Source organism: Nelumbo nucifera, chromosome 1, assembly GCF_055504915.1.
Source record: "Nelumbo nucifera cultivar China Antique chromosome 1, China Antique-T2T, whole genome shotgun sequence".
NCBI classification, from domain to species: domain Eukaryota; kingdom Viridiplantae; phylum Streptophyta; class Magnoliopsida; order Proteales; family Nelumbonaceae; genus Nelumbo; species Nelumbo nucifera.
Genome location: NC_142649.1, coordinates 108,844,169 through 108,855,469, shown reverse-complemented (window position 1 = coordinate 108,855,469; position 11,301 = coordinate 108,844,169). Strand labels below are relative to the sequence as shown.

General features: G+C 38.1%; 1 protein-coding gene across 1 annotated transcript; it reads right to left on the bottom strand.

Annotated features, from left to right (window-relative positions):
* Positions 1–396: 396 nt before the first annotated feature.
* LOC104605934 (putative glucan 1,3-beta-glucosidase ARB_04467) lies at positions 397–3,972 on the bottom strand. Its single transcript, XM_010270892.2, has 8 exons — positions 3,758–3,972; positions 3,419–3,538; positions 3,101–3,289; positions 2,289–2,447; positions 1,989–2,158; positions 1,744–1,893; positions 984–1,337; positions 397–890 (listed from the first exon to the last, which is right to left on the bottom strand). Exons 1-8 carry the CDS (start codon positions 3,950–3,952, stop codon positions 791–793), a joined length of 1,437 nt encoding a protein of 478 aa, XP_010269194.1. The 5' UTR covers positions 3,953–3,972; the 3' UTR covers positions 397–790.
* Positions 3,973–11,301: the final 7,329 nt, after the last annotated feature.

Below are 11,301 nucleotides of genomic sequence, written 5' to 3'. Positions count from 1 at the left end.
ATTGTCAGGACCCCTGAAAACCAAGAAACGGGTGCACCTTCTATCCATGACTTAATGATCTGAACTTCTATGGCTGATCTGAATCTGATCAAAGGAACTCGAGCACAACTATCGTCTTAGATCATGAGTCTGACACCACTTGTCTCTCCGCCATTACAACCTCCCTTCGCCGCTGGTTACATCGGGTCATGGATAGAGGTCATCATATCGAAGCCTGTATTACTTGAGACATTTGGTTTGGGGAGGGATTTCATGTGTTGAGCAGCGAACCAATTCTTTGAAGGATTCAAGAACTACGAGAGATTTAATAATTAATACTTCCCAAGTATTGACCTAGCAAAATCAATAATCTATCTATCGAAGTTATCATAAAGTGTAGATTTGCCATGGTTTCTCGTAGAGTTCATAAAAATTAAATTTGACAGAGGTGACTAATACAATTTGGAGGACACTCTGACTAAACAACTGAAGAGGGAGGATAGTCCACAAGCATGGAACGCAAGCGCATGGGCTACCTCCATTACTAGAATGACACACACAAGAAAGCAAATAGTAGGAAACAGAGAAGACAATAAAGACCAAGCATTAACGATAGTGGGTTGAATGTGCCATGGTTTGCGAGTGATAGTGCTATTCATCAACTAAATGACGGTCATACAATACAATCATGAATCACCAACAATAATTAAGAACCCTGCAGCTATGAGCATTCAAGCCACGAGCAGACACTCCATCGCTAATCAAGGGGGACATGGCTCCTGCCGTACGTGCAGAGCATTCTCGATCAGTACTAACCGTGGCTCGTCCATATACATCTAGTTGGGCGTTTGCAAAGCTTTCGTAGTCTTCCATCTTTGCTCCATTTACTGACAACGCTGCAGTCCATTCCCCTGCAAATAAATTCCGTCCTCCCTATCATGAGCATTGAGCAGCACTAGTTTTGAATAATTTCATTTGAAGATCATCAAATCCTAAAAACTTGCCTACAAAAGCTAAGGGGGCCATTGGGTGTGGTCACATCACTCAATTCAGCAGCCCGTTCGTTGTAGATGAAATCAATGTTCTCTTGCACATTCATGTTTTTGAACTTGTCCGAGTAGAGGTTGTAGTAGTGCACGTCGATGACTGATCCACTAAGGCTCTGCCCAAGTGAAAGCAACTCTCGTCGGTCAGCAGGCCCCAACCGGTTGGAGAGAATCACATAGGCACTTGAGGAGTACTTCCTACCTGCATCATAACCAGCTTTGTAGTACTTGCTTAGGTCCTCAATTGTGACTCCAGGCGCGACAGGCTCATTCATCAATTCAATTGCAGCAAAGCTCGGTTTATTACCATATCTGTAAATTAATTAATGCGTCAACAATTTGGAATATATATATATATATAGCTTATCAATGTTACTGAAATGACCGGAAGGAACTTAGCTAGTTAGAAACAGCTCTAATATATATGTGATAAAATGAGAGACAGTAGAAAAGGTATAGAATCGAAGAAATAATTTGTTACAAGTTGAAGGTACTAGAATGACTAGGCCGGGGCAGACGGAAAAGCACATCAGTACTCGTCAAAGCAGTAGGAAACGATTTAGATTTAAACACTCATAATAATTTAAGATATGGCATGCTTAGATGATGATGATGATGATGATGATCAATGCCACTTAAATTGAATAATTATGCACCAAATTAAGAAATAATCAATCATACAATGTATACAGATCAGAGGAGACTTCATGAATCGAACCTGGCTGCTAGGAAGTCTATAACTGCAACAGTCTCTTGTATGTAAGAGTCTCCCCATTCTTCATATCCGTCTCTTGTTCCACTATGTTCATTACCGTTCTGTGAACCCGGAACTGCATGTAAGTCGACTATCACTTTCATATTATATTTCCTGCAAAATGTTCAGTTTATTACTAAGAACCCATTACAAGATTATTCCTTTTAAAGAATTCATTGAAAAGATCAAACTTGATTTACGGTGCTTACTGCGCCCAGGTGAAAGCATTGTCCAAAGCTTCCAAAGAACCCCCAACAAAAGGCTTAGGTGGAGTTGGATCACTCATTATCCACCACCCAACTGGAATCCTTACAGCATTGAGACCATTCTCTGACATGAACATAAAATCCTCTTCCGTGATGTAAGTGCTCCAATGTTCCTGAGATCGATGCATATATAATAGATTTTAATTGTTTGGTGATCAATCCTGCATGCGAGTTGCGAGACTAATATTGATTTTCTGTTTGCTATTGCTGTAAATACAATGGTATATTAGAGAATTATCTTACTCTCATAACTTGAAGGGCTCTCTCTGGTCCATAACCATTTGTCAGTTGATATTCACCCTCCAGAATGGTAATGATCGTCATTACAAACACAGATGGGTCATCATCTCTCCAATCCGTATCAACTGGAAAATCAGCTGTGACCGACGCTTCTGTTTTTGCCTATTTACAACATGTTTTTTTTTTAAAAAAAGCAGGATACATTAGGTTCTTAAATAAGCAATATTAAGGAAACAAAATCCTTCATAGTATATCTTGGTTTTAATTTGACGAGCTGTCATATATATATATATAAGACCTTACAAATTCATCATCAAAAGTTGAGCCAATTAGCTAGGGGGTGGTGTGTTTGGCATGGTATCTGGGCAATGCCGCGTTTGTGAGGAATCACCATAAATAATTAAATAAATAAATAAATAAATAAACACTCCAATAATCTTTTTTGTGTATGTATATATATAGTTTTCAAACTACCGTTGATTTGGATGGTCCAACCATTGATTTGATCAATGACCCAGACAGTCGAACCATCAACCCATTTGACTCGACCAATAATTTTTGACTATTTTTTATTTTAATTAATTTTTTATTTTTTTAAACTACAAGGGACCATCCATTCATGTGGACGATCAAACGACTGACCTAGAAACTAGATTTTTAAAACATCATACATACCAGATGGTCTACTGACCTGAAAACGTGGCCAAAGCAGTTTCAGTTCCCGGTCGGCTTTTAAAACATTGTATATGACCAATTAAATAAGGAAAAATTACTTAAATATAAATGCATGGAGATGGAAGTATTGTACGTAGTACCTGCAAGAAAAATCCATTTGGTGCTTTAATACGAACCCTTCTTGGATCATCATCCTTCCTCACAATCTGGAAGGTTTCAGACGTATCAGCTTCACTTGAAACTGCAACAACTTCGTTTCCGCCATTCAGTCCCACAAACTGCTTGTTGAACACTCTCAAATTAAAAGTTGATTCATTGATCCTCCACAACTGCACACCAAGGATTGTTAATTAAATAGATCATCTTCTGTACTATATATATTATAAATGTTAATAGAAAAGAAAAGAAATAACCACAATCATGTTCATGTATGAAGTTAAGTGAGAACTGAGAACCACCCTAAAAGTCTCCCAGCCGGAGGGATTCGGTCTATTTGCAACCAGGATCGTCCCACCACCACTCTCGGCAGAAAGATACTTCCCTAACTTCCCAGACATAAACTGCACTTGAGTTCCATCCTAGCAAAAAAGGAAAAAAAAAAAAAAACCCGTAAGTTATCAGTCTTCAGTCCTGCTGGGTTAAATGTTATTGCTTAATCGACAAAATCGTGGAAGAACAGATGTACAGTACTGATAAATCCAATTAATCAATGTCGCCTTCACAGCAACTAAAAAGTAATTAACAACTAGTTAATTTCTATATAACGGATTAAACAAAGAAAGGGGGAAAATCAATACCAAGAGATCCCCGTTAGGAATTCCTTTAAAAAGAGATGGTTTGATCCACCCTTCTGCGACAAGCCAACCTCCTAGATTCACGGCTTTAAACGGCAAATTACTGGTTGCACTTTGTGCAAGTGAAAGAGAAATAAGGCATGAAAACAGGAGATAGAAAGTTAATGGACATTTGACCCGATAAGAGTAGCACTCCATTTGCTCCCTAATGGGCCTGTGACTGTGAAGGAATGTGGAAAAATACATTAATATATAGAGCCAAGGATCCTCTGTGCTGTACTACAAATAAGAATTGATAGTCTTGGGTATGGGCCCCCAAAAACTTAAAACGTATCCCATACTTCAAGACATGGTTTTCAAAACCGGACTTAAACCAGACTTAAAACATATCCCATACTTTAGGTCATCGATTCTATTTTACCACAGAACCGTTATTTCTCCAAAACTATTGATTTGATCAATAAATGAGTGATCTGGGTGGTCGAACCATTCAACAGTTTGACTGATTTTTATTTTTTTGTCAGAACAGGCCATACATTCGATTTGAACTATTAAACCATTCGACTCGGGAGCCAAACCCCTAACCGGTTCGTTGTCCAACCTTACTTCAAAAAACATATCCCATACTTCAAGAATGAAGATAACTGAATAGTCCCAACAATACACATGCCCAAAATCAACTGAATTAAATCAATATTGAATCATCTGCTTTGACCATTAGTTGGAAATTAAAGCTTCTGGAGAAATTTTCTCCACCGTCCAATAGTTTGTTGGCTGAACTGTTCTATTACCCAAAACTCAGCCATAAGTTAAAAACGTATGGACCCAATAATTTATGACGTATCCCATGCTTCAAGACGGAGGATAAACTTTTCTGCCTTGACCATTAATTGGACATTTCTCTACCGGCCAATAAGTTCTGATGGTAGGAATCTTTGTTCATGTCAACTTTTATATTACCCTTAAACATGGTTTTGAAAATTGTACCGGATCGGACGGCTAGACCGATTGACCTGGGAATCGATCAGGTAACCGGTTTCATTTCACCCAATTTGGTCAGTGATCCGCTGATTAATTGATACAGACAACAGTTTTTTGTTGTTTTTTATTTTAATTATATATATTTTTTAATTTTTTTAAATTAAAATGATATATTTGTTTGGATTGGACGGTCAGACCGTTTGACTCGGGAATTAGTGATAAAAACGATTCCGTGTTCGATCTGATTTTTTAAACCTTGCCCTTAAAAATTCAGCCATAAATTGAGATGTAGTATTTTTTACAAGAAAACAACGTTTATTTATATCAATATATAAGGCCCGAGATCTTTCTTTTTGGTGGACATAAAATTTATTTATTGGGCCTTGTTTGTTTTTCAAAAGGTCACTTACCTTGGGCAGTTATCCAAGTAAACATTTATCCAAGTAAGTTCACATATCCATATTCTTTTGATTCCTAGGTAAGTTATATAATAACTTTTTTTACCCATAAAAAGCCAATGTTAGAATGGGCAAGGTCCCATTATGTTTTTGTAAACTTTCCCCCAAATGAAAAAATTATTTATCCACCTAAGATATGGGTATTACTTATCTAGATAAGTGATACTTAATGCTATGTTTGGTTTGAGGGAAAAAGTAAGGAAAGGAAGAGAAAGGTAGGGAAATCTATATATGTTTTGTAAAGGTTTCCCTACTTTTCCCTTCCTTTCCCTACTTTTTCCTTCAAACCAAACATAGCCTAAGGGAATTAACTTTATCATAGGATGCAAAGCTTGCCTTAAAAAAATCTATCTATCTATCTATATTTATTAAAATTGGACGGTCCATGTTAGTATGTCTCTCCTTTGAGAGAAGCTATTTATCTATTTTCTCCATTTTTTATATTTTTTCTTATTTTCTTTTGTTTTAAAAATATAAAACAGTAATCATTGCCTATCTTGATTAGATTAATAAAGTTGCACACTATTATAAAGAGACCTTTGGGTTTTCCAAGGCCTCTTATTTTAATGCATGTTATTATTACATTTAAAAAATACACTTAAGAGAGAGAGACTTTTGGGTTTTCAAAGGCCTCTTATTTTATTATATGTTGTTATTACATTTAAGAGAGAGAGAGAGAGAGAGAGAGAGAGAGAGAGAGAGAAAATAGTAATAATATAAATCAAGGTTTTTAAAATCAAACTGGTTTGAGGTCCGGTTCCCGGGTCGAACGGTCTGACCATTCGAACCGAACAAAGACCCGTTCTCACAAAAAATAAAAAACGGCCAAAATCGTTGATGGTTCAAACGGTTTGACTGCCCTAGTTAGCGGTTTGCTGACTAAATCAACGGTTTTTGGGGAAATAATGGTTCTGGAGTAAAATGGAACCAGTCAGCTGACTGGTTCCTAGTTTTTCTGGTCTGGTCCAGTTTTGAAAACCATGATATAAATCAAATAATATAAATAGGTTGAGGTCAAACGATAAAAAAATTATTAATTTAAAAATCCACTAAACTTTCACTAAAAATAAATATTAACAAAACTTAGTAAATATTAAAAATGTGTTTCAAATCCACTTAAAAATCCAACTTACTAAACACTAATAAAAAATATTAATTGATAGTTTTAAAATAACAACAATTAAGTAAAAATCTAAAAAAATCTAAAAAACATAAACACAATTGAATTGCTAAAAATAATTAAAAAATATTGAAAATTAACAATATTTTATATTAATAAGGGTGTTTACTGAAAATAATTAAAAAGTACAATTAATAGTATTTTATTATTAAAAAAAACCCAAGTCAGAAATTATTAAAAAATATTGAAAATTAGTGTTAGAGTCAGCTGTACAAGGGTAGTACAGTCCTTTTATGTTTAGTTGTATATGTATTGCTCTGTTGATGTGGCCCTCACTTAAGTGAGGGCACAATGGTAATCCTTGTATATCTTAGAAGAGTATAAATAAAAGAAGGGCCAACTAGAGGTTTTGAGATTTTTCTCTCTAGTTCAGCTGTGACTTTTCTCCTTCTTTTTCTTCCCTTTCTCCTTCTCCTTCTCTCTCTCTCTCTCTCTCTCTCTCTCTCTCTCTCTCTCTTTCTTCTTTTTCTTCTGATCTGAACATATACGAACATCTAATCTGAGTTTTATCATGGTATCAGAGCCACGATAATCAGTTCAGATCAATTGTCTCCTTTTCTCTCTGTTCTACGCATTCATCTCTAGGGTTTTGCAGAATATTCATTGATATTTAGAGTGTTTTCCAGAAAGGAAGAAAAGGACTGGTCGTTTTCTCCTTTTTGGGGTTTCCATGCCTCCAATGAGTGCAGTCGTTGTGGTTTTGTGTGGTTGGTAGAAAACCCTCTACTCACAATTCGAAGAGGGATGGTTTTGTGATGGTGACAGTGTATACTTGGTACCCTCTACTCGACAGGTACATGATCTTCGAACTAAGTTGTGGTATGTAGCAAGTTTCTTTTATATGTTGCAGAACTGAAAATATTATTCTTGAGGTGTGTTGTGAGGGTTTCTAGTGCTAACAGTAAACGACAACAATAGTGTTGTTGCTAAAAGTGGTGAACAGTTGTGAATATTATTGCTGAAACAGTGGTGAATAGTTGTGAGTGTTGCTGCTGAAACCTGGTACTAGGAACCCTAGTGGTGTTCAGTCATTCGTGTGGAGTGTGGTGATTTATTAGGGCAGTAGAGTAACAATTTAGTGGTACAACCTCCCACTATTTTTTTGTGTAGTCATGGGAGACAATAGTGAATACAAATCAAGTGTGATGGTGCCTTCTGATTATCCGAATGTGCAGATGACCTCTATAAAACTGAATGGTGAGAATTATATCCCTTGGGCTAAGTCTATTGAAGTTTTTCTGAAAGCTAAAAAGAAAGTGAAACATGTGGGGGAAGATAAACCCTCAATTGATTCTCCGGGATATGATGAATGGGAGCAGGAGGATGCTCAAATTATGACTTGGCTATGGAACAGCATGGAGTCCAAAATTAGTGTGAACTTCATGTTTTTAGATATAGCCAAGGAAGTCTTGGATCACGCAAGGAAACTATATTCTGGACAAGATAACACTACTAGGGTTTACCAACTGTACCAAGAGTACTTCAATCTGCAACAAGAGAATTAGAGTCTTAAGGACTATTATGCAGTATGAGAAATTTACGAAATGAGTTGAATGTTTATCATCCTCTTACGCTTGATGTCAAAATTCAGCAACAACAAAGAGACCAGTTGGATGTGACCAGATTTTTAGTAGGGCTGAAATCTGAGTATGAACCCGTAAGGGCACAGATATTAGGTGGATCTGCTCTTCCCTCTCTTGAGGAAGTGTTTGCTCGTCTTTAGAGGATTTCAGTTGGACCCATAGAGACTTCCACTATGTCAAATAGGTCTGCATTTGCAGTTATGAGAGGGGAGGTCGTGGTGGTAGAGGAGGTCAGCATGGTCGTGGTAATGGTGGTGGACCCATGTATGGTCATGGTGGTGGTGGAATGTATAATCGTGGTGGTGGTCGTGTTGGAGGACGAGACTCAGGGGGAGCCCGTGGTAGGGGACATGGTAATACTTAGAGAAGGTGTATTCATTGTGGTATGGAGGGACATACTATCAACTTTTGATACGATCTCCATGGCCCACCTTCAACCTAGGCGAATCATGCAGCTGTAAATGGTAGTAGCTCAAAACAAGAATCTCAAGTCACTGATCAGATCCCCACTACATCTACAGATACTTCCAGAAAGGAGATGGTGAGTGTTTCACGGGATGAGTATGAGCGGTTCATTCAGGGTACATCTCAACATAACACAACTACCCTTGCACACACAGGTACGACTTTTCTAGCATCCACATCTTCCCGTTGGATTATAGATTCTGGAGCTTGACTGGAACTCCAGGTGTGTTTTCATCAATTTTTCCATCCTCTACTTCCCAATCTGTTACTCTTGCCAATGGCTCTACATCAGCCATATGTGGTGTTGGTAATGTTGACACTGACTCATTATCCCTCTCCTCAGTTTTATATGTTCCCAAGTTTCCCTTTAACCTGATGTTTGTTAGTAAATTGACTTAGTCTCTTTACCCTTCCTCTTGTGTGTTTCATGATCTCAAGACGGGGATGAAGATTGGTGGAGGGCATGAAGCTGGTGGACTGTATTATCTTGATGGAGGTGGTTCGGCAATAACTCTTCAGTCATCTCTCTCCCCTCATCAGTGGCACTACAGATTTGGTCATCCATCTCTTAGAGCTCTTCAGTTACTTGTTCCATCATTGCGTCGTCTTTCTAATTTAAATTGTGAGTCGTGTTAGTTTGGGAAACATCATTGTGTCTCCTTTAGTCCTAGAGTTGATAGTCGTACATCGAGTCCTTTTTCTTTAGTCCATTCGAACATCTGGGGTCCAAATAGAGTAGTGTCTTATAATGGTTACAAGTACTTTGTAATTTTTGTTGATGATTATTCAAGGATGACATGGCTTTACCTTATGAAAGAAAAGAGTGAATTGTTTTCTATCTTCTAGAAATTTTATGCTAAAATTCGCAATCAATTTGGTGTAAATATTAAAAATCTTCATTCTGATAATGACCGCGAGTATTTTTCCATACACTTTCAAGAATATTTGGAATAACATGGCATTATCCATCAAACCTCATGTACCTACACCCCTTAACAAAATGGGGTGGCTGAAAGAAAAAACCGTCACCTTTTGGAAACTACTTGGTCCCTCTTACATCAGATGAATGTCCCCAAACCCTTTTGAAGTGATGTTGTACTCACATCTTGCTTTCTTATTAACCGCATGCCCATGTCTATCCTTGAAGGTCAGTCCCCTTTCTCTGTTTTGTTTCCCATATTGTCTCATTTTCCCCTTACTCCCTGAGTTTTTGGATGCGTGTGTTTCGTTCATAATCTTGGGCCTGGAATAGACAAGTTAGATGCTAGATCCACTAAGTATCTTTCTTGGATATTCCAAGACTCAAAAAGGGTATAAGTGTTATAACCCTCGTTCTCAGCGTTCTTTTGTGTATTCTGATGTTACATTTTTTGAGTCTATTCCTTTCTTCTCCAGGTTGGATACTTCTTCTCCTCTGTTGCCATCACCCCCTCTTCCAATTCCTGTTGAGGATCCCGTTCCTCTTGTTCCGGTCGTGACCCAGTCTTTGCCTCCAATGCAGCTATCTGAGAGAGGACCACCTATCCAGCAAGTGTATATACATCGTCAGGCATTGGCTCCTCCCCTAGATTTGTCACCATCGACAGATCCGATAGTTGATCCCACCCCAGCCCCAACTCCAAGTTCTGACCTTGATCTTCCTATTACTTTGCGGAAAGGTAAACACAGTTGCACTCTCCATCCCATTTCCAATTTTGTTTTTGTATCTCACATTTATGCTTCCCATCGACAGTTTGTTTCTATGTTATCCTCTGTCTCTGTTCCCAAGGATGTCCAGGAAGCCCTTAATTCTCCAGGGTGGCACCAAGCAATGGAAGAAGAACTTTCAGCCCTGACTCGTACTCATACGTGGGACCTCACTACTCTTCCTCTTGGTAAGCATGTGGTCTGCTGTAAATGGGTGTACATGGTTAAATACTTACCTGATGGAAGTGTTGAACGGTTGAAAGCTTGGTTAGTTACTAAAGGTTATTCATAGCAGTATGATATTGATTACACAGACACTTTCTCTCCAATTGCCAAAATTGGGTTAGTTCATGTTCTAATTTCTCTTGCTACTATATTTGATTGGCCCTTGTTTCAACTTGACATCAAGAATGCCTTTTTACATGGTGATCTTCTTGAGGAGGTGTACATGGAGCAACCACCAGGGTTTGTTGCTCAAGGGGAGGGTGAGAAGGTTTGTAGACTTAAGAATGCTATTTATGGACTTAAACAATCTCCCCGTGCATGGTTTGGGAGATTTAGTGAAGTGGTGAAAAAGTTTGAAATGAAACAGTGTCAGGTTGATCAATCCATATTCAACTATGAATCAAATGCTAGGAAGATTCTCTTGGTGGTATATATGTAGATGACATTGTTATCACAGGCAGTGACAGACCAGGAATTGATAGGTTGAAGACTTACTTGCATGATCACTTCCAGACAAAGGATCTTGGCAAATTAAGATACTTTCTAGGGATAGAGGTTGCAAGGTCCAAGAATGGTATTAATTTGTGCCAGAGGAAATATGTTCTTGATTTGCTAGAGGAAACAGGGTTGTTGGGTGCCAGACCAACTAAAACACCTATGGAACTGAATGCTAGATTGGGTAGTGATATAGGTGAGGAGTTTGAAGATCCGGGAAGGTACAAAAGGCTGGTGGGTAAGCTTAATTACCTAACCATCACTTGACCTAATATCTCATTTACGGCCAGTGTAGTGAGTCAATTTATGCAGAATCCGAGAATCCCACACTGGGAGGCAGTCCTAAGGATTGTGAGGTATTTGAAGGGTGCTCCAGTTTGTGGTTTGTTGTATAAGAGTGGAGGAAATCTTGAAATAGAGGGATACACGGATGCTGATTGGGCCGGGTCCATATCTGACAGAAGGTCCACTATA